Genomic DNA, 25216 nt, shown 5'->3' on the forward strand with positions numbered 1-25216 from the left:
ATTTTCTGTGACGCAACAGCGACCTTGTAAGTCGCTGTTATGATCGCTGCTTAGCTGTCAAACACAGCAGACGCAGCAGCGATCATAACGACACGCGTCGCTGTGCTACATGTGCAGAGAGCAGGGAGCCGCGCACACTGCTTAGCGCTGGCTCCCTGCACTCCTAGCTACAGTACACATCAGGTTAATTACCCGATGTGTACTTCAGGTACATGTGCAGGGAGCAGGGAGCCAGCACTGGCCACTGGCAGCGAGAGCTGCGGACGCTGGTAACGAAGGTAAATATCGGGTAACCAGGGAAAGGTCTTCCCTTGGTTACCCGATGTTTACCCTTGTTACTGCTTATCGCAGCTGCCAGATTCCGGCTCCTGCTCCCTGCTCGCTTCATTTCGTCGCTCTCTCGCTGTCACACACAGCAATGTGTGCGTCACAGCGGGAGAGCGACGACCAAAAAATGAAGCTGGACATTCAGCAACGAGCGGCGACTTCACACCAGGGGCCAGCTCGTTGCTGGATGTAACACACAGCGACAGCGACGGGACGTCGCTGCTACGTCACAGAAAGTGGTGACGTAGCAGCGACGTCGTTGTCGTCGTCGCTGTGTGTGACACCACCTTAACTGTTGAATAAAAATCAATATGCTAGAATTAAGTGGCTAGGATGTTGGTCATTAACCCCTCTCCGGGAATGTAATTACTACACACAATAGGGCAGTCTCTGGTGGCTGAGCTTCAGGGAAACAAGCTGTACACTATGTAAGACAAAAGCTCTAATATCGGAACATTTGGCATAAAATAAAAAAATCCTCAATTGCAGGGTTTTGTTCATGTTTCCCACTAAAAATCGGAATAGAAAACTTTACAATAATGTGTCCAAAAATAGTAATAATTAAACATCAACTTGTCCCGCAAAAAATAAGCCCTCAGTATTACTTTTGCGGCAGAAATTATAAAAAAAAAATGAGAACTCAAAATATAGCAAAACAAAAACTTTGTGTGTTAAAAAAAAGTGTTTCTTAGAGTGTGTGATAGCCGCCAGTCATAAAGAACTATAGAGATCTGGTATCAGTGTAATCACACCGACCCGAGAAAAAAGTAATCTAATCACTTATACTGTAACTGCAACAAGGAATGGTGTAAAAAGAAATGAAAACAATGAGCTGAGCATTTACACTGTGGTTTCTATGTAAATCTGTAAAATGTGCAGTTCAGAGAGAACCCCCCGACAGACCATTCCCTATGTGAGGCAGAGGGAGACACTGTACTTACTATCTGGAATATGATCAAGTGGTATCCATCCTTTTAGGTGTGCACAAATGCGTGGTTTGCCACAGATTTCTGCACATCTGAAAAGCCAAATAACCACTAAACAGAGACCAGAGTCCAAAATAACTTTGCCTGCCTCATTAATGAATGGATCTGTCAAGGTTTTATCTGAATCACGTGTTTCAGATATTTAGGTAGAAACCCCGATGTAAGTGCTCAGCGTATAGCATCGGGTACATGTGAACTGATTTAAAATGTTCTGTACCTCAAATTGCTATCCACTCAATCATCAAAAAAAAATTACACGTCCCCACTCGTGTCTGTCACCTGTTACCAGCAATATAAGTGATGTCCAAGTTACTGTTAGCATAAAGCTTGGCTATCCTGAAGAAGAAGTTAGAATACTTTGAAATGCGTAGAGTAAACCGTATCCATTCTACTTCCAAGGTCCTAGTCTCTTCATATGACTTTTGTAGGAGCCAGCCATAAACCGATTTCCTTTTTTTTTTTCTTCATTTTGGTGCACACTACGTTAGATCACACTTTTGTTACACCCGGTGTGAGCCGTTCAAACACTGCAAGCGGCTCACACTGGGCTGAGCACCGAGCATACCCAGGCACAGCAATGCTCGCATGAGTGGTTTTCATACGTAAAGCACCCGAACTTAGTTTTTTCACAAAAGTTTGAACACCGAACCTCAGGTTCGCTAATCTCTACTTAAAATCCTGTCATTGTGTGGATCACAACCTCACAAAGTGAGCAATAATGCCACACTCTCCACCTATTTTTCCAGTTGAGACCCTATTGTGCTTTTTGCTTCATAGCACTTGTAAAATACTGTGAAACACCTGTGGGTGCAAGGTGCTCACAACACATCTAGATAAATTCCTTGAGTGGTGTAGCTTCCAAAATGGGGTCACTTGTGGGGGAGCTCCACTATTTAGGCACAGCAAGTTGCTCTGCAAACGTGACATGGTGTCTGCTAATGATTCCAGTCAATTTTGCACTTCAAAATTCAAGTGGCGCTCAACTCCTTCTGAGCCCTGTTGTGTGCTCAAACAATAGTTGTCCACCACATATTGGGTATCCCTGTATTCAGCAGAAATTGCACAACAAATTGTATGGTGCATTTTCCCCTGTTACCCTTGTGAAAATAAAAACAATTGGGGCTAAAACTCCTATTGTTAGGGAAAAAGTAAAAATGTTATTTTTCCCTTCCAAATGGAAGTTCCTGTGAAGCACCTAAATGGTTTTGAGCAGCGTGAGGGGTGCAGTTTTTAGAATGGTGTCACCTTTTGGTATTTTCTGTCACATAGGCCTCTCAAAGTCATTTCAAATGTGATGTGCCCCCCGCCTCCCCCCCAAAAAAAATGATTTTGTTGGAAAATTGAGAAATTGCTGATAAACTTTTAACCCTTGTAACTTCCTAACAAAATAATGATGTTTCAGAAATGGTGCTTATGTAAAGTAGACACGTAACAAATGGAATTCATTAATGATTTAGTGTCATATAGCTCTTGGGTTTAAAGGCATAAAAACTCAAAGTTCGAACATTTTCGATATTTTCATACCTAAATTCAAACAGCATCATGTCGACCAAATTAACCACTAATATGCAGTACAATATCTGACAAAAAAAGTCTCAGAATCACTGATTTTCCTCACATAAAGTCTGATTAGCTAAACATTTGTGTTTTGCTTCTCAGAATTTCATCATAGGGAATTGTTTCTAAAGTGTGAACGGGATGAACACAACTTTCAGGCAGTATAGTATTTCCTCCCCCTCTTTATAAATAATATATTAGGGCGAACTTGGTTTGATATGTTAACAGATGACACCAAATCCAAAAATACAGTAGAAAAGTATTGTGGTGGAGCGTATTGTATTATACAAAGGAATGAAAAACAATTTATACATTTCTCATCCTGTATGTTAAAACGAAAAAGAAAAAAAAAAGTATATTGATTTGCTATCACCACATTCATAAAACGACAAAATTAGAATATATATCTTTTTTTAGTCCACTTGGAATTGAGATAAAATAAGGAAAAGCAATCAGTTGTGTGTACCTCAAGATGGTACCAATGAAAACTACAGCTCACACTGCAAAAAAAAAAAATAATTGCTCACACAGCTCCATCGATGAAAAAAAAATAAAATAAGTTTTGGGTTTTTTTTTTTTTTTTTAAAACAAGTTTTTATTTTTAAAAAAATATGATAATTTTACCAGAAGGGTAAATTAAAAACCAACCAACAATGGCTGAATTTTATTTAGTTTTTATTTTACTGTGGAGGTCTCTTTAGTCTCCAATCCACAAAGTTTCCTCAAAGTTTTTTTTCCCTAGTTCTGAGTACGTTATAAGGTAAATTAAATGGTGGCTTTTTGTCAGTGTAAAAATAAAATGATTTGTTGTTTGAAAAGAAAAACGGCTAATAAATATGGCCATGGTGGGGTGAAATAAAAACGGTGTCAGAGGTGTGAAAGATACAGGTCCAATTACATTGCTAACAATGTATAGTCCCTGCCATGGCATGCTTAGGCCAGGTTTACACTGCATGGTTGCACTGGTTATTGCCGATCGTCTACATGCAGTCCGGTCCATGGTCATGTAATTGGCTGTGTAGACCGGGTCTATGTGCCCAGAAGGTTAGTGTGATTGTTCAGTTCACATTGAACATAATGTTGGCCGCAGCACATCACCTGCTTATACAAGACCATGTGCTGCTGATGTTCATGATTTAAAAACCTTCCTAATTTATCTTCTCATGAGACAAATGAGCCGTTTGCTCCTTCACCAAGTGTTTGGCAGCCTATTTAGACGGACTGATGGCCAGGAACAAATATTCTTACGAATGCTGGCTTCCAGATCATTAGCTTATCTAAATTTATGAGTGTTTCTCTGTTTTCAACAATTTCCAAACGTTAACCAGATCCTTTAACAAAAGACTAATGGAAAAAAAATATCGCCCTGCTGAGACTGCCATCAAGCAGTTATAATCTGTGGGGAAATCTAGCGGTAACAGTTCAATATCTGTGCAGTATCTCCACAAGAGAAATTAGCCATTACACAGTCCCCACTTAAATCAATAGACTATGTATTAGCATAGATATATTTGTATGACCTGGTCCAATGGCCACATCAGTAATCTGTGGCCATTGGACGATGGCCACCTCATATCTCCCTCTTGGCATCCGCAGCCCTTTTGATTAGCCGGCCTGGAGCAACATTACATCTGTGGCCAGCCATAACGATAACATTGCTAGGCCAGCTAAACAAAAGAAGAGACGTGGAGGCTGAAAGACCGAATGCGATTGTCAGTACTTCAATCTGACAGCTACGGGTTACTGACATGACCAATGGATTGGGTCCTGAAAATAGTTTTGCATATCACTGGTTCATATGCTCTTTAGTATAAATACATTACAATATTTACTAATTGCCGGCTCAGTTTATAGAGCCACTCCGATCGTCTTCTGACCAACATGACAAGAAAACAGACTAGCGGCTCACACAGGGGTTTATGTGTAGACCTGAAAGTCGCTTTCTTAAGATAAGTCTATGAACTTTCCAACCTGTCCAAGATGTGATCATCCTGAAGATAGGATTCTTCTCTAGGGTTTTTGAAGGTGAGCGTATAAATCAATTGTCTAGTTTGAAAAGCTATTTTTCAATGCTTAAAGTCAATGCCTTATTTTGAACACCAGTTTTTTAACCTGAAATGGTACAAAACTGTATGCTGATGAGTTTCTTAATGTCTTTTTTCAGTCAGAGCACTTCTTATATCCTCCAGAGCTCCTAATACCCAGCATAAGCAGTAGGCTACCTCTAGTGGTGGCTGCAGGCAGTCGATAGTGAGGACTTTTGAGAAAACCAGGCAGGTAACCTAGATTCCTATAGTCTAAAATTAGGTTTTTGCACTTACTTGTACAGTTTCTCCATTTTCTTCTCAATATTATATTTACATTGTTAATAAAAGAATAGCTGTGACTGTTCCGTTTACTTTTTTTTTTTTCAGTACCATCCCTGCAGCTAAAGGAGGAGCTTCTTGATGGAGAAGACTATTCATTTCTTCAAGGAGCTTCAGATCAGGAAAGTAATGGATCTGGCAGCTATTACATTAAACAGGAACCTTGATGCAAATTGAGTGATTCTTAATCATTATTTAAGAATGTTTTCATATAAAAGACAAAAACAAAAAACTTTGAAAATAAAACACACATGGACTCCTGTGCAGGGACACTCTGTGAAGTGACAGAAAATATTTTGGTGAAGAAAAAAAAAATTAAAAAAAAAAGATTTTACAGTTTATTAAATAACATTAACAATTTTGTGTTGTATTTGAAGTTTTTGCAAAGATTTTTAATATTTTCAAATTTTACAAATATTGTGCATTGTGGGCACTGCAACAATTCTTAGTTTTTTTGGTACACTTAGCAGGGCTAGATATATTTGTTTAGGAAGGGTAATATTTTGCAGAAAAAAAAATAACAAAAAAATTACACTTGGTACACACTGGGTAGATATTTTTTTTTTTTCGTGACCAGGAAATTTATTTTAGTTGCTATTTTTTTTTGTTAGTTTTTTTTTACTTTGTAAATGTGTTAAAATGTTGATCATGTAAAACTTGCCAGTCTATCCTTTAATGGCGTACGCCTGTTTCCTAATGTTTAGAGTTCAGACCAATGTCTGTGCTTTTCTGCCATATTATTTTTATATTTTTTTCATTTCCATGTTTCACTTTTAGTGAAAACTATTAAACTAAAAAGGTGAAAGGCACATACAAGCATCTTGTGTTAACATTGTTTTTCAGTGCTTTTAGTTATCTTATAAGACAACCGTTAACTTCTCTTTCATTAGGAAGTGATTTCTTTTGACTGATTACAATATAACTGTGTATAAATGTGAATGTTCACCCTTGAGCGCCATTTTTTTTTTTGTTTTATAGCTAAACAGCAGTTGACCATTCACGCTGGAAGCCTTCATTACAGATTCTTTAAAAAATTCCCCCAAAAAAATAGTACAGCATGCAGTTTTATTGATTCTAGCAAAATGTCAGAAATTGGGTCCTCCGTAAAGAACCTTTTCCAGATAAGATTGTATTCCCTAATTCCTTCTAAGTATATGTGCAGTCCAATGTAAGGACATTGACCAATCGTTGTCTTCTCCCATTTCCAGCCTCACTCAAGTCTTCTTCAACACTATGTGACCTCAAATCTGACTAGGCGGCTCAAAGAGGTGTATATGTGGACCAGAAGTCGCATTCTCATGGTAAGTCTATGGAATCTCGTTGTGAGTTCCATAGGCTTTCATTAGGAAAACAGCTCTTCACCACATAGTAGGCCCAGCGTCGGCCGGCAGTGCTGAAATTTGGTCATATGGTGGGTATAGAGGAAGAAAGGCACTAGAAATCAGAGATGTCAATCTGTAAGTATTTCAATTAATTACAGTATACACATATTAGAGGGGGATAGGGAATAATGTAGTTGGTAAAGCTAATTTAATATTTTCTACTATAGAGAGTAAAGGAATCGGGCTCTCCAAGTTTTTGTTACCCCATCTGAGAGCAGCATGGATCATTTACTGGGCTACTTGTTAAATTAATAAAATCATGGTTTTACCTTCTGCAGAAGTACCAGTTCTCTGAATGGTGGGCTCTGTATAACCCCGCCCACACTACTGATTGGCAGCATAAGCTGAAAGTTTCCAATCAGGGTGGGCTTGGGGTTATATACAGAAACTCTAGTGATAAAATCATTGTTTTATGATCAGGAGATGATCAAAACTACAGCAAATCATTGCTGGAATCAGGGTCTGTGTCTTTACATTATGCTGCTCTCACATGTGGTGGCAAAAATTTGGTAACCGTGTTCCTTTAAAGTAAAGATACAGTATATCTATTAAATTAATTAGCACAGAATTATGGTGTTAAGTTACCTTATGTTCGTTTTAAAAAAGAAATATGCTTAAAAAGCACAGCAAGACGAAGTGTTGAATTATATTGCAAAGTGAGGGTGGGGTCCAGAAACCAGTGAATGAAATCATCCAACAGCACACAGATCAATGTGCCTTCCTTTGTGTCAGCCATTGAATGCCACATTGTAAAGCTGAAAACTGTACATTTTGATATATTTATTTTTGTGTTACATTGTAAATCATTCTCAGCCTGCAGATTTCATAATTGTCTTGTATGGAAAACTTGTAAAGTATGCCTTCATTATGGAAGTTCCCATGCTCCTATATTACAGATCTACAACTTTGTAGGAGGGCAGTCATAGGTGTTTGGCTTGTTTCATAGTGTTTAAGGTTGAAGGTAGACTTAAGGCCGCTTTACACGCAACGACATCACTAACGAGATATCGTTGGGGTCACGGAATTCGTGACGCACATCCGGCCTCGTTAGCGACGTTATTGCGTGTGACACCTACGAGCGACCGCTAACTATCACAGATACCAAATCGTTGATCGTTGACACGTTGTTCATTTTCCCAATATCGTTGCTTGTGCTGGACGCAGTTTTTCGTTGTTCCTGAGGCAGCACATATCGCTACGTGTGACACCCTGGGAACGACGAACAACAGCGTATTTGCGTCCTCCGGCAACGAGGTGAGAGTGACGTGAATGTGGCTGCTCTCCGCCCCTCCACTTCTATTGGTGGCCCGCTGATTGACGTCGCTGTGACGCCGCACGAACCGTCCCCTTAAAAAAGAGATTGTTCGCCGCCCACAGCGACATCGCTAGGAAGGTAAGTACGTGTGACGTGTCCTAGTGATATTGTTCGCCATGGGCAGCGATTTTCCTGTGACGCACAAATGACGGGGGCGGGTGCGATCGCTAGCGATGTCGCAGCGTGTAAAGCGGCATTTAGGTCCATTCAGTTGAACCCATGATCTCATTGAGGATTGCTGTTTGTAGTCCATGTTTTACTGTAGAGAAATATATTAGGCAATATAGTCTGGTAACATATTAGTGTGGGAAAGGTTAAACTTTTGGTGCACACAAACTGGCCTTCTTGATGATATTACAAACTATTCTCTGTTCTCTTGGCTCTAGAACTTTTGAGTGGGTGTCTGATTTCTTATTCTTTCTTATAGTCACCCCTAAATACAAGAGAGATTGCAGTGAAGAAAACCAAAGCTACATCTTGTAATGTCTAGGCAACCCTTATTAATGTGCAAGTATTGTGCTGGATGGAGGACTAGTAATATGTAGAGGTTAAAAATTACAACATGCCATCTCTTCACTACTCAATTTACCATTACAGCTTCTACTCTCCTGACCAAAGTTTGGCAAAATGATCAGCTGTTCCAACAATATGTTTTTATCGGTTGGCCTAGAGATACAGAGGGATCCAAAATACCCCTGCATCACTATATTGTGCTTAGCAGGTAGAGACATACATAAGGTGAAACCATAGTAAACTTCCATTTTGTGGGCAAGACAACTGAAGGTGGAAAAACGTCTCACTTCGGAAGAGACATTGATGTGTCTAAAGTGATATGAGCACCCAGAAGATATAGACTGAAATATTGGGATATATTACAATTAATATTTACATGAACCCATTTGCCATCGTTGACAAAAATACATAGATTTAGTACCCTGATGCCACATTGTCATCTTTAGTTTTGTCATCATGGTGACAAGAGGATGTGGCCTCTTACAGTAACTGAGAAATACTTTTATAGTCACATTATTACATTCAATATTTTTAAACCATAATAAAAGTTTGCTACTTATGAAAGGTTAATGTGGGAAGATAATAGTCTACGTTACTATTATAGGAGGTGTGTCGGCATTCTTGACGCCTTCAAAACTGAAAAGGTTAAGGCAATTTACTTAGGTGTATGTTCATAGTACTTCCATGTAGTGATGAGCGAGCACTACCATGGTCAGGTGCTCATACTCAAAATGAGCAGTTCGGATGCTCAGATGGGCTAATCTCATGTACCGAGTATAATGGAAGCCATTGGGAAACTCAAGCATTTTTCCAGAACATCTTCTGTTTCCAGTACCCAGCACCCAAGCATGGTAGTGCTCGCTCATCACTACTTCTATGATTGAGCAAAACAACTTTTAATTCTCCTGGCACTGCACAGGCCATCGGGGGAATCTCCTTCATGTGATGAGTTCTATGCTCTCATCACTGAATGTTCCCCATCCTAACCCTTCTGTATCAATCCAAGAGCCCGCTACAGCTCCACAGTAATCTGTTAGCACCACCACTGGACAAACCCTTATTGATAGGCCTAGGGTGTTGCATGAATCTAAAAAAAGTTTAGTAACCTCTTGGACAGTCGTCACTCCTCTATTCTCATCCCTGTGTTTCCTACAGGTTTCCTGACATGTGATCCCTGCAGCCAATCAGCAAATGCTGATTGGCTGCAACCTTTATTTTTCCATCCCAATTCAAGAAACCCTGTTCTTTCTCTGAAGGCTGCAGTGGCCATATGACATTGTGTATGTGAGGTGGCCGACTGGGGAACACAGGGCTGAAGGTAGAGGAGCGGCACCAGTCAAGAAGGTAAGTATGGATTTCTTTTTTAATTTATGCAGCACCCTGAGCTATTATTAAAAGTTGTGTAATAGTGGACAACCCTTTAGCTCCTGCTCTATTATATTAACATCTGCTACCTGAAATAAATGTGCTTTCTGTTGAAACTGTTGAATGTACAATGGAGGTCTCTGTTCTGGCCAAGCCTGGGTTCCATAAGCATATTTCACAGTACATTTATGGTCCACAATTCCAGTCTGGCAGCGGGTCTTCAGACCCCAATGCACAGCCTGATATCTGCCTATAAGGTTGTAAAGCAATGGACAAGAAATCTGCAGTGAGTCAGGGCATTACGGTCCAAATACGGACCTTAGCATATGTTTGTGTGAACCCAGCCTAATAGTGTCTGACTACTATTTAATATCACTCAATCCTAAATGCATAGGCTTTGATTAACAGGTATAGGCCCTGTGCACACACTGCGGATTTGTTTCTTCAGCAAAAAAACGTACCCTCTGGCAAAAAACGCATGTGTTTTTACTACAGTTTAGTGCATATTTGGTGCTGATTTACCTCGTTTTTGCCTTTTGGTTTTGTCCCTGCGGTTTTTTAACATTGGCAATGGTAAAACACAGGGAAAAACTCAGAAAGGAAGTGACATGTTACTTCTTTTTGCTGCAGAAATTCTGCAGCAAAACCTGTAAGGAAAAAAAAGCAACGTGCGCACAGCATTTTTGATTTCTCATAGACTTTCCTGGGGAAGGACTGCATGAAGCTTATGGACAAAAACTGCACCAATTCTGCAGCAGAAACCGCAGCAAAAATTATAGTGTGCGTAAATGGCCATACATGGGAATACAGTGCATGCGTACTTCACATACATGCCAGTTCAGTATGAATAAAAAGCACAAATAAGCATGTTCAGTTGACGGGATAGATTGCTGGAGAGACAAAAATTTTAAAATGATCTAGGTTCAAGTTTACTGCTTTGGTTTGGTTATGATTTTGATGGAGTTTTGTCCATGAGTATGTTAAAAAACATCTTTGGTGTAAATGTTGTACTATTTTTTTTTATGCAGATTATGATCACATAACTTCAATTCAATGACTTGATCATAAATATTCCATAAGCAAAAGTTTTAATAGATGGCAGGAGAGCTTGGAAAGAATGGTCATTTCATACTATCGTCTTCTGAACACAAACACTCATAATATGCTGTATTCACACTTGCATCTGTTCTTCTCTGTCCATTTTTCGTTAATCTAAATAGTGTACCATGCCGCAGTTTTCTATCCATAGTACAAATGGACATCTCTTTTTAACCCAGAAAATGTAGTTATATTCTCCCTGCAGCCTCTCGCTTCCAGTTATTAGGGCGATCAGGTGATACAGTCACCGCTCACTGCAAACAACATATGTTTGCAGAGCCAGCTGGCGATCAAGGTGTTGGGGTAATGATTGCACTGCACTCATTATGTGGTGAGCACTAAAAGAGACGGGAAAAAAGAAAAATTCAACTCACCCGTATATGTGCTCTCCCAGTTTGAATGGGGTGCACGTAGTCCACCAGACAGGCAGGTCCATAGGAGCGTAGAAGAGAAGGAGGTAGGGACTCAGCACTGATGCCAGGATAGAAAAAATATCCAAGGAGGTATAAAACGTAGAAACCTTTATTCAAACATTTAAAATTTAAATGGTTCCATAAAACCGTCATGGCTTGACGCATTTCGGACAGTAAAAGGTATGAATAAGTCCTTAATCACCTTAAGGACTTATTCATACCTTTTACTGTCTGAAATGCATCAAGCCATGACGTTTTTACGGAAGCATTGAAATTTTAAATTTTCTATCCTGGCATCTGTGCGGAGTACCTACCTCCTTCTCTTCTACTAAAGGAGACGGCCCCTTGTATTGCCCCTATGGAAGAGCTAGGCTGCAGGGAGAATATAACTTAATTTTCTTCCTGTAGCTACTCTTCCTGTTAAACTGCTTAACATGTATAAAACAGTATTTACTTGCTGATTACCACTACATCTGCAGATGAATTGCTTTTTTTTTTTTTTTTTTTTTGACATATTCCTTTTAAACCAGCACCCTCGCTTTAAAATAGTAAAGTACTTCATTATTATTATAATTAGTATTATTATATTCTTAAAAAAAAATAGATAACATAATGTGCTTTAACAATTTAAAGAGATTTCCTACTGATTAAAGAATTGTCCACTACTCTACTCTCCAGTCTCAATCTGCATATTTCCCAGTTATAAAATAATAACACCTTCGGTGCGGTGCCAGGAGTGTCTGCACTGCCTCTCCTGGGGCTAACATGACATTGGCTACAGGGATTGCATGATATAACAATCAGCGTCTGCTTCACTGTTTGCTCCTTTGGGCATAATTAACATGTGGAGGAGGTGTGGCTGCATTCTCATTTCCTTTGGATGACGGAACTGTTTGGAGGAGGGTACAGAGGCGCAGCTGATGATTGGCTACAGCCATTGCGTGATATAACAATGTCATGCTTGCCCCGGGAGAGCCAGTGCCAATACTGCTGGAATGCCTCCGGCACAGGAGGTGAGTATAGGTGTTATTATTTTACAAGGGGGAAACGATTGAGAACAGATGTCCGAATTGTGGTCAACCACTTTAAATTCTTCCATAGTCCCTCTATTGCTCTTTTTCATAAGAGAACCTTTAGTATCTGAACCACTAAATTCAACTGTCTGATATGTGGAATTAGAAGGACTGGAGAAGCATATGGATACATATCTGTAGTTTTAAATCTATATATGACACCTGCATAACAGCCCAGTTGTTGGCCATAGACTGCACATTTTTTATTTCTCAACAGAATAAACCTTGTGTGGTAAATGACACCTGTTAAGAAATTATTTTGGTCTCCAATGATAAGTCCAACAGAAAAGTATAGTGCACTTTTTTTCTAAATTGGGTCCCCCAGTGATAATATATAGAGATCACTTGCAGATATAGCATGAAAATAAGATACCTTCATCGAGGTTTCCCACATTCATAGATATGTGAATGTAAACTAACAATTAGTACATTATAAAGTTTATGGGAACTTGGCTCTTCTTGAGAACGGCATGGAGGTACAACCATGCCTCTAAATATTGCTTACTATATATTCAATTAAAGTATGATATTCAGTGCCTCCACTAATAGTGAATTCCTTTGCATCTTAAATTTATGATAAGGTAAAATGAGCAATAATATGCAGAATATGCATGTACAACTTATAAATAAATATTGAGATGGCTTTTTTTTTTTTTTTTTTACAGACATATAATTTTCTTTTATTTTCCAGTTCTATTTGCACTAAAATATATGGCAGCTAAAATATTGATTTGAAAATCTATCGGTCTCTTGACACATCTTCTTGATTGTATACACTGCAAGATGTCCCTTAATGTGAAAAATAGGGGAATACATTCAGAAGGCTTATTCCTTGGGGAAAAGTGACCCTTTTTCTCCAGTACAGTACATGTATGGGGTCCTTAGTAGGAAGCTAGCATCCGCTATCAACTGTTTAAATCATATACACAGTTAACATCAGACGTTTCCATGCACTATCTAAAAAGACACATGCATGTTTTTCTCACTATCTGACATGAAATCGGAATAAATATTTACCATTTTAGGTCAATTAGGAACCAAAATTATTTATATTTGCCAAATGCCAGAATAATGAGAGACAGAGAATGTTTGAGATTTTTATTACTTTCTGAAAAGTCAAAAGTTTACATACACTAAGAATACAATGCCTTTAAACAATATGGGACAGCCCATATGATCTGAGTTAATTAGAGACACACCTGTGGATCTATTTTAAAGAAACACACTGCTTTTTTGTGTAGCCTCATGGGAAAGGCAATAGAAACCAGCCAAGATCTCAGGAAGTGTGGACTTGCACAAGTCTGATTGATCCTTGAGTGCAATTTTCAGACACCTGAAGGTGCCTTGTTCATCTGTACAAATAATTATACGCAAGTACAAACAAGAAAGGAATGTCCAGCCATTATACTGCTCAGGAAGGAGAGGGGTTTGGTGTACCAGACATGAACGTGCTTTCGTCAGACATGTGCATATCAACCCAAGAGCAAAAGACCTTGTGGAGATGCTGGTGGAAGCTGGTAAGATTCTGTTTTTATCCACAGTGAAACGAGTACTGTATCAACATGGGCTGAAAGGCTACTCTGCCAGAAAGAAGCCATTACTCCAAAAGAAACATAAACAAGCCAGATTGATGTTTGCAAATGCACACAGGAACAAAGACCTTAATTTTTGGAGACATGTCTTGTAGTTTGACAAAATTAAAATTTAACTCTTTAGCCATAGTGACCATCATTACATTTACATGAAAAAAGGAGAAGTTTTGAAGCCTAAGAACACCATTGCAACTGTGAAACAGAGGGTGGCAGCATCATGTTGTGGGGTTGTTTTGCTGCAGGAGGGACTGGTGCACCTCACAAAATAGATGGCATCATGAGGAAAGAAGATTATGTGGCAATACTGCAGCAACATCTGAAGACATCAGCCAGGAACGTAAAGCTTGGGTGGAAATGGGTTTTCCAAATGGACAATGACCCGAAGTAAACTACCAAACTGGTTACAAAGTTGTTTAAGGATAACAAAGTCAGTGTTTTGTAGTGGCAATCAGAAAGCCCTGATCTCAATCTTATTGAAAATTTATAGGCAAAGCTGAAATGGTAGAAGTGCACAAAGTGACCTACAAACATGGCTCAGTTAAACCAGGTCTGTCAGGAGGAATGGGCCCAAATTCCTACCAACTATTGTGACAAGCTTGTGGAAGGAGATCCAAAATGTTTGACCCAAGTCATACAGTTTAAGGGCCATGGTACCAAATACTAATGAAATGTATGTAAACTTTTGACTTTGCAGAAAGTAATAAAAATGCCTTAAAACATTTTCTCTTTCAATATTCTGGCATTTGACAAATATATATAATTTTGGTTCCTAATTGTCCTAATATGGGAAATGTTTATTCTGATTTCTTATCAGACAGTGAGAAAAATAGTGGATGTAAACTTCTGGTTTCAAATATATTATATATATATATAATATATATATATAATATATATAAATGTAATTTCGATGTTTTTCTTCCTTATCCCGATCAGTATTAAAAATAAAAAATAGAAATCTTGTTTTTTTGTTTTTTTTTTTTTACAACGGAAACTGGGGCTACTCTAGACTTATGCTTCATGTTGTTTCAGGAAATTCAGTTTCCAGCAATGAATAGACTCTGACCCCATCTTTTGTATTGAGTACCTAATGAGAGTGTACAAAGATAATTGTGAATGGCGGAGGAGCAGGGTTTGTGTGACATCGCCTAGTTTGTGTTATCAGCTGTTTTATAGTGGTGTTACCTAATATTTAATCCTGTGTTTGCTTATAGAAGTTTGCTGAAAGGACAGGAAGCACGAGTCCAAAAAGCCCAAGTGGCCAGTATGAAGGTTGCCAGACTTCTAATGTTTTTAGTACAGATCATGATATAGAAAAATATTTTTTTTTAAAAAAACAATAACACCTAAATAAACAATGGCTATGTGTATTCAAAGTTTTATTAGGGGGTTTTTGTAGTGGAGACTCACCAAATCCTCCTCAAAAATACAAAATGCTTAAAAAATTGGAATTTCTGTTCAGTTTCCGCTCCAAAAACGCAGTAAAAAGACTATGCACATAGCCACAGTCATTTTGTGGTGATAGCTTCCATTTAAATATCTAGAGGGTAATAACTTCTGTTTTTCAATCACTTAGTGCTTACCACAGTTCCGTTTTTCTTGGAATAAGACGGACATAACATCCTATATATGAATTATTAGAGACCCATAGACAGGTCTTAACATCCTCCTTTGAATATAAAACATGTCCTCATATGCATGTAGTTGTAGGCACATGACCACAGTGAAAAGGCATGGGATTAAGGCTTTGACTACCAGTTATTGCTGGCATGAGATGGCTGGTATTTGGACCACCCCAAAATAAAACAAAAAAAAAATAAAACCAGTATGGAGCTGAGCAACCAAGGACAAAATTCCCTGCTTATAGATAAACTTGTCTATTATTTGTATCCTAACAATTTTAAAAGGGCTTGGGCTAGAAGGCTGTACAAATGTCTTTTTTGTCCAAGCTTTAGTGGCAATATATATTATTAACTAACATTAGGAATACCAAGTCACGGTCGCTACAATTTGTGAAAGTTTCGTAAGTGTTTTTAAATTTGATATAAAAACCTCAAACTACTGATGTCAATATCTAAAGTAGATGTAAATACTTAAGCCCTAAAAGTGAGACCTTTATTGGCTAACCAGAAAACTTTTGTCATTTTTGGGGCATCATTAATTACATCAATGATTCTGGCTAACCCGGTACCGCAATATCATTTTGTACATCACATTGTGCATCCGAAACATCTAAAGTACAGATTTTTATGGCGGTCTTGGAACAAACTATTTTCTTTGTGCAGCATTGTCATCTTTCTTTTGTCGGGCACACGTTAACCAGTGAATTTTATATTCGACAAAGCTGAGACAATCCACTGGTTCACCTACATCATTTATGTACTATAAGACTTTCGTTGATATTGTGAAAATGTATACGTAGTAGAACAATATAAAACTATAGGAACCAGTTTCTATTTTTCTAAAGAAAAAGAAAAACATACAAAACATTTTAGTAAAATAGATTATATATCTGGATACTATTACCCTAATGCAATGTGTATATATATATATATATATATATATATATATATATATATATATATATATATATATATATATTAATAACAAATAAAAATGCAAGTTTGGTTAATATGGCAAATATGATCTTTACGATGTTTTATTATTCGTGTCCCAATGTTCAATATGTATTTGTTTATAGTTACTAGTTGGTTACAATAGATATTGAATAAGATGCAGGTTTTCAGTTCTTGTGCCGGATCCTCAATTAATAGCTAATATTACTCCTTTTCTGTGTTGTTTTTGCTACCAAAAACTAATGTTAATTCTAATAGGATGAGAAAATGTTTTCCTTTATATCCCCCTGAGATCCTTTTCTCTTTATACCTAGAAAAATCCAGATGGGCTACTAGTCATCTGAACCTTCTTATGTTACCTGGATCTGCCTAAAATCTAATTTTTATGAGGTCCATCATGTAGATATGGGGGAGTAAATGGATTTTGAGTTTAACATACTTGATGCTTTGCCATTTAGATAAATAAAGTAGGTCCAGAGATGTCTAAAAGCTGTCTCATGTATATGAGTAAACCAATTAAGTCATTGCGTTGTCTAAATGCCCCCAAAACATATTAGATTAAAGTGGTCCAAGTGCACTGATCTCGGAGGGACTGGCTAATTGCTTTGGGATCCTACCAAATCTTCACCAATAGATGATGTTGAAGGACAGAAGGATCAGCAATCCTTTTGTGTCCCCTGAAGATAAGCAGCTTATAAAAGTGTCTTCTGCTTGCTTGAACGTAGCTGTTGGACAAATGAGCATGTAGCTGACAGCTATCTTATGTTTATGAAGACTGATGTACTGAGAAGAAGAGGTTAAACCATGCTGCCGTGGAAGAAATACAGTGAAGCAAAGATCCTTGATCTTGATTTAGTCCGTCAATGTGTTTCACAAAATGGACATCGCCTTCATCAAGACAAAATCACATTACATTGTCCTGATGAAGAAAAGGTCCATTCTCTGAAACGCGTTGATTGAATAAATCATGATCCGGGATCTCTGCTTCACTATACTTCTACAGAAGCACGGTTTAACCCCTTCCTTTCACTAAATCAGTCTTCTGCTCTTGTGGGACTACTGCAACCATTCCATGCTTTCTACGGGGGTTGTAACTTTCACAACCTTACATGTTGAACCTTCTGCATTAGCTATTGTATTCGGTTAACCTGGAAAGGTCCTATTGTGCTTTGTCTTTGCAGCTTTCCACGTTTATCTGATGTGTATGAGCATCTTTGGTTCATAAAATAGGGATCTGCTTATTTTCCTCGGAAGCGGCACCACACATGTCAATAGGCAGTGTCTGGTGTTACAACCTTTTCTCATTTTGGACAACCTCAGTAACCTACGTTGCATTGGCTCCAGTATCGAGCAAACAGTGTGAGAATTGTCTCTTTATCACACATAAGACGCTAATACAAAAGTGACTAAACAAGCCTTTACACTGTAATATCCTCTACTGGCAGCAAGCTGTACACAAGCTGCATATATCGGCCATTTTCTGTGTAAAGTAGACTTCTTTCTTAAAAAGATCTAGTGTCAGCGATTGGTGTCAGAATAAAGTGAATGTAAAGTGACAGCTGTTATATTTTTTATTATTTTTGGATCACGTGAGGAAAAAAACTGTCCCCCTATTTAGTATTAAGGATCTGAGTTTATATAAGAAAGGCATTCCTATAAATGAAAAAAAACTATTTACCACTGCAATCCACCATTGTTGGAGCACCTCTGCCCTACCTCCGCTAGGACAGGAAGTGATGAAGTCCTGATTACTACTCACCTGACCTTATAGGCAAAGAGTAGCCTCAGTAGCCAAGTGACTGGTAGTCAGAACATCATAATTTTGATCATGGTCATTGTAGAGGCAGAAGTGGATCATGGGCTGATTCCATTGGTATCTAACGCTTCTTTTATAAAGATGTCTACCATCTGCAGACTTTTTGATAGCCATGGGATACCCGTCTAAATTAGTAAAGTTGGAGAGTATGAGTCATTTTAAATAGTTTCAAGTGAACCTTCAGAAGGAAAACCAGACCGCACTCGACCGCTGTGCCGAAATTCTTTATTAGGACTTGTGCAGGATAAAAAGCAGGAGGAGATCCAGGTGCAGGTTCCTCACAAAGGGACGATGGCCATTTCGCCTACAAATTAGGCTTCGACTGGTCCACCAATTGGTGGACGAGTCGAAGCCTAATTTGTAGGCGAAACGGCCGTCGTCCCTTTGGACCAGTCGAAGCCTAATTTGTAGGCGAAACGGCCGTCGTCCCTTTGTGAGGAACCCGCACCTGGATCTCCTCCTGCTTTTTATCCTGCACAAGTCCTAATAAAGAATTTCGGCACAGTGGTCGAGTGCGGTCTGGTTTTCCTTCTGAATGTTCACTTGGATCCCAGCTCTGTTTCACGGACGAGCACCCCCCCGCAGCCAGAATGCCTCGGACATTTGCATGCGGGATTCCATAAGGTAACACTCAGTGGTGCAGGACCATTTTTCCTTTTGCATTTTAAATAGTTTACTTGATATGATCTATTTAAAACCTTTCTATTCTACTCTCTGGTGCTTAGTCGGCATTGTAGATAATTATTGTAAAATATTGCCAATAATTTCCAGAAAAAAAATACCACTTACGCTTAACTCTGAAGACTGAAAAAAAAATAAAATTACTTATTTCATAGTATTCATAGTAACATATCGATTTACCATCCTTTAGGATAAGTAACCCCCACAGCTTAATTAATTATGCACCTTATTCTCAGGAATGGCATAGGAATGGCTGTTGAATATCTTAACTTGTAGCAATAATCTGCATGAACAATGCGATAAGTGTCTGCGTTTTCTATCCATAAATAATTTTGTAAGAGTAGGAAGTCAGGAGGAGCTTTGAGCACAACTGTGTAATTCATCAGTTTTGTAGTTTTATGTAAAATGTGTAATAACTTTCCTACTAAACGTGTGCGCGTCTACCAGAATATATATTTCACGTTAAAAAAAAAAAACAAAACAGAAACATTATCATCCCTGCCTTCAAACAGCAGAATAAATAGTTTTCCCTTTTTCAATAAACTTTGGACAAGTTAAAGACCCTCTGGCAGCAGTTTTTTGCTACCTCATTTGAGAGCAAGGCAATGATATAGGCAAGGAGATTCTGAATCCAAAAATGTATCACTTAGATTACTGAGTGCAGTCATTCTGACACACTGTGCATCCAGAAGGCTGTCCCTGCCCACACCATGCTCTTGTGTACATTGACTGTGAAGTGTCAATCAGAGGAGGGGGCATGCTGAACCACATAGCAGGAGAGAGCTAGCCACAGCAATAAGGGTCCAGCTGATTAAACAAGCATAGCAAAAAAACAAAAGATGTTTTGTTTATTTGCTATATTTGCAGCTGCGATGTCGGTGGGATCAAATCGAAAGTGATGCACATCCGGCGTCGCTGTTGACATCGGAGTGTGTAAACCATTTTTGATACGATTAACGAGCGCAAAAGCGTCGAAATCGTATCATCGGTGTAGTGTCGGTCATTTCCATAATGTCACGGCAGCGACAGGTACGATGTTGTTCCTCGTTCCTGCGGCAGCACACCGCTGTGTGAGAAGCCGCAGGAGCGAGGAACATCTCCTACCTGCGTCCCGCGGCTCACGCCGGCTATGCTGAAGGACGAAGGTGGGCGGAATGTTTACGTCCCGCTCATCTCCGCCCCTCTGCTTCTATTGGCCGCCTGCCGTGTCACGCCGCACGACCCGCCCCCTTAGGAAGGAGGCGGGTCGCCGGCCAGAGCGATGTCGCAGGGCAGGTAAGTGCATGTGAAGCTGGCGTAGTGATAATGTTCGCTACGGCAGCTATCACAAGATATTGCAGCTGCGACGGGGGCGGGGACTATCGTGCTCAGCATCGCTACCATCGGCTTGCGATGTCGTAGTGTGCAAAGTAACTTTCCCAGTCTATTATAACAATTCAAGGTATTATAAAGATGTCTGATTACAAGCTTTAACTGTTTCAATTTAACAACTAGGAGAACAATTGCTGCTAAGCCCCATTGCCATTTATCCGGCTTTTTGTCCCTCCAGTGTGTTTATAGACGGATGTGTGAACTATTCCTATGGTTTTCTATGGGATCATTCCCATTCATCCTGCGCACTTGTTACGTTTTTCCATCTAGCTAACCAGTTTTGCTGACATAGTGGTAGAATAAAAAAAAATTCCGATCACAACAGATGCTGCTTTGCCATTTGTTGTAATCAGTTGTACAAGAAAACTGATCTTGATGCCATAGGCTATGTGTCCACGGTAGAATGTTGCTGCGGATTTTTCTGCATGAAAATCCGCGACTTTCGCGGCAAATCCGCACCTTTTTTTTGCCGCGGATTTTGATGCGGATTTTTTTTTTTTTCCCCATTCTATAGCCAAAATCCGGATCAAAATCCGCAACAATAATTGACATGCTGCAGATTTTTCCGGATCAAAATCCACAGCAAATCCGCCACGGAAAAATCCGCAGCATGGACACAGCATTTCCAAAATGCCATTGAAATGGCTTGGAAGTGCCGCTGCTGCAGATTTTCGGAAAATCCGCGGCTTTTCCGCGAGAAATCCGCGGCAGAATCCGCGCCTTTTTCCGCAGCGTGGACACATGGCCATATAATGAAACATGGCCTAATTCCAATCAGTACAAGATAAGTAATGCAATACATTTACCAAGTCACTCAGCTTTTAATGTAGAATATGTATGTATGTACATTTTTTTAGTTGGATCAAAAAAAAGTAGACTGCACAAGTTTTTTGGGTTTGTTTTTTTTTGTCCTGCCAAAAAAAAAAACAGATAGAAACATGATCCGTTTTGGTTTTTTTTTTACATTGAAGCCTATTATAAACAGATCCGTTATTGCATCTGTTAGCGGGTCTGTCTTTTAGCATTGTGCATTCCCCGAACCCTCAAGATTTTGAGAATAACCATTAGTGCAAAAAGATCCAGTAAAAATGAAAATAAAAATATTTCAACTTTAGAAACCAAGTGTTTAGTTTAAAAGTGATGGTTTTTTTTTAAACTGATCTGTTCAGTACCAGGAACTTTGGATTTTTTTCCCTTTTTATTTTTGCTTCATTTGTAACAGATCTGTTTGATTGTGTATTTTTTAATTTATGGATTGTTTAGAAACTGATGACAACTGCATATATCAACTGAGCCCAAGAATTCAGGAATCCTACATCCTCCAATCACTTCACAAAAACTAACTCTTACCAGCCTGTTGTAGTTTATGGGATCTGATCAATGAACACTTCCAAAATGCTTGCATTAGGTCCATATTCACTTCCCATATACTTGTGTAGGTGGATTGCTGTGACTCCTGCAGGATAATACAAAGGTTCACAATTAGAGATGAGCGGACCTGAACTGTAACCCCATTCACAACCAAGGACACATATATGTATATATATATATAATATATATATATATATATATATATATATATATATTTATATAATTTAATGTCCTTGGCCGTGTCTGTCCCTGCCTGTATTATTCCCTGCACATGTCTGCTGATCTGCAGCTACCCACACCTGTTAACCACTTAGATCACTCTGTCAAAATCTGACAGCATGATCTAATGCATTCCAGCAGGGATCACGCTGTTCGCTGCCGCCATCGGCGGCCCCCTGGCTCAATCACGGGGTGCCGATGGATTGCCATGACTGTGTGGGGTCAGATGATGACCCCCGTTGCTGTCATAACCCACTTCCTGTTAATGCTAGCAGAGTGTGCCGGCACTCACAGGAGATCAGCATTTCTGCTGATGAGGGCTATGCTTAAGCATCTCTATGATCAGGAGAAGCGATCAGAGTCTGTAGGCATAAAGCCCTCTAGGAGTCTAGGGGAACTAGTAACATCAATAAAAAATGTACAAAATTTAAAAAAAATATATGAAAAAAAAAATAAGTTCAAGTCACCCCCCTTTTTGCTTCATTGAAAATAAAATATGATAATAAAAGAATACACATATTTGGTATCTCTGTGTTCAGAAATTCTTAATCTATCAAACTATAAAATCCATTCATCTGATCGGTAAACACGTAGTGAGAAAAAATTCCAAACACCAAAATGCAAAAATTCCAAACACCAGTTATGCAATAACAGGCAATCAAAACATCATATATATGCAAGATTATTCGATTTAAAAAGATCAGCTCAAGATGCAAAAAATAAGCCATCACTGAGCCCCAGATCCCTAAAAATGAGAACGCTATGGGTCTCAGAATATGGTGCCAAAAGCGCCATTTTTTTTTTTTTCTTTTTTTTTTTTTTTTTTTTTTTTTTTTTACAAATCTTTGATTTTTTTTCCACTACATAGGGCGGCTTTGCACGTTGCAACATCGCACGTGCGATGTCGGTGGGGTCAAATCGAAAGTGACGCACATCCGGCGTGACTTTCGACATCGTTGTGTGTAAATTCTAGATGATACGATAAACGAGCGCAAAAGCGTCGTTATCGTATCATCGTTGCAAGCTCCGACTTTTCCATAATTTTGCTGCAGCGATGGTACGATGTTGTTCCTCGTTCCTGCGGCAGCACACATTGCTGTGTGTTACGCCGCAGGAGCGAGGAACTTCCCCTTACCTGCCGCCGGCGGCTCTACGAAAGGAAGGAGGTGGGCGGGATGTTTACATCCTGCTAATCGCCGCCACTATTGGCCGCCTGCCGTGTGACGTCGCTATGACGCCGCACGACCCGCCCCCTTAGGAAGGAGGCGGGTCGCCGGCCAGAGTGACGGTCGCAGGGCAGGTGAGTGCATGTGAAGCTGGCGTAGCGATAATTTTCGCTACGCCAGCTATCATAAGATATCGTACCTGCGACGGGGGCGGGGACTATCACGTGCGACATCGCAGCATCGGCTTGCGATGTCGCAACGTGCAAAGCCCGCCTTAGATAAAAGTAAAACTATACATGTTTGGTATCTACAAACTCGTACTGACCTGGTGAATCATAATGCTAGGTCAGTTTTACCGTATAGTGAACATGGTAAATAAAAAAGCCATAAAACATTTGTGCAATTGCACTTTTATTTGCAATGTCGCCACACTTGGAATTTTTTTCCCGTTTTCCAGTACAATATGTGGTAGAATGGTGGCGTTCAAAAGTATAACTCGTCCCACAAAAAACAAGCCCTCGTATGGCAATATTGATGAAACAATAAAAAAGGATAATTGTCCGAGCGTGAAGGTGTTAAAGTTAAGTGTTCATATTGAAAAATGATTTTACAAAAAAAATCAGAGTTTGAGTGGTTTACGTATGAACACCACTCAAGTGAACATCACTGTGCTTGGGTACGCTCAGTAGGCGGTCCAGTGTGAGCCACTTCCAGTGTTTGAATGGCTCGCACTGGGGGTAAAGTTAGTGTTATCAGATGTAGTGTGCGCAAGAAAAAAAATAATAATACCCCACCATCCCTCCCCTGGAAATGCTCTGTTTATGGCGGGCTGCATGTGGGCGGAGAGCCAAACTGACCAATCAGTGACTTCCAACGAGGTTTGGGCCCCTAACAGAACTTTATCTTAAGTCCAGCTAAGTCCACAGGTCTGCTCATCTCTATTTACAAAGCTCTACACGACTACTACGTAACATCTAATAAATATGCATTAGGCCTACAATTTTTAAGCTATGTTATTGGTAAGAAGAGGAGTAATAGGGTGTGTTTATACTGGTGCATGTACAAAGATCTTGGAAAATGACATGACCTTCATTGTAACATCTGTAACCTGTGAGTTAACAATTTATACAGTTTATATTGTGAAATCTGCTGACAAATTTTCTTTAAAGGCCAAGTAACAATGTATTTATTATAAAATGATAGCCCCGATCAACAAATTCCAGTATCCAACTAGAAGATAAAACTTAAAAATAAAGACAGTAAATCATTTGATATATTCATTCATATTTATATTTTAATAGGTTTTTTTTCATGACCAGGTATATTACATTAAGCTTTTTTTTCTGCAAAGGAGTGAATTTTTCAATTTAGGAAACTTTTCCTTGTTTGCTCTTCTATAATCCATATTCCAATAACAGCTTTCCTTTTAAAATACCGGCTTGTGAGCATCTTTTCATAAAAGCTCTGTTATTTTTCCTTCCTCTGTCATTCCTACTGGAAATATTCTTATTTTGTTACCCTTCCCCTTGTAAGTGGTGACTGTATCACCCAGCTATCAATTTAGGCTAGGGACACATTGTATTTGTGGCCACTGTCGGGTACATTCAAAGAGGACCATGTCCGCAAACAGGATTGATGCCTTGGCATTAGTGTTGAACGATTAGTTAGCGATTTGTACTCGCTATGCTGTTAGCGAGTACTATCCGCTACTCGCATATTCGTTACGAGTAGCGGGCCCAATGGGAAATGGGAAATATTCGCTAAGTAGCGAGTAACCAGAAAGCCGAACTATTTCTGCTCGCACGAAAAATACGGCTTTCTGGTTACTTACTACTTAGCAAGTATTTCCCATTGACTTACATTGTGCCCACTACTCATAATGAATATGCGAGTAGCGGACAGTACTCGCTAACTACTCGCTCAACACTACATGGCATCTGTCCACCATAGAGACCCATTGTAAAAAAATGTGTACCGAGTAGGATAGTACAGTGTGCTGTGCTTTCCTATACACTTAAATTCTTCCTCTTGA

General features: G+C 39.2%; 1 protein-coding gene across 3 annotated transcripts in view; it reads left to right on the forward strand.

The window, feature by feature from the left end:
• MBTD1 (mbt domain containing 1) overlaps positions 1-25216 on the forward strand; it is a 170111-nt gene that overhangs the window by 142454 nt on the left and 2441 nt on the right. For 2 of the 3 annotated variants that reach the window (XM_075349529.1, XM_075349530.1), the window contains exon 16: positions 5285-6531. The exons of the other annotated variant lie outside the window; for it this stretch is intronic. In XM_075349529.1, coding sequence (XP_075205644.1) covers positions 5285-5403 — 119 coding nt within the window. In that variant the 3' untranslated portion in view covers positions 5404-6531. Of the gene's footprint in view, positions 1-5284; positions 6532-25216 lie in introns of those variants that run through there. 3 annotated transcript variants of the gene reach the window in all.

The sequence above is a fragment of the Anomaloglossus baeobatrachus genome, chromosome 5 (genome assembly GCF_048569485.1).
Source record: "Anomaloglossus baeobatrachus isolate aAnoBae1 chromosome 5, aAnoBae1.hap1, whole genome shotgun sequence".
NCBI lineage: Eukaryota > Metazoa > Chordata > Amphibia > Anura > Aromobatidae > Anomaloglossus > Anomaloglossus baeobatrachus.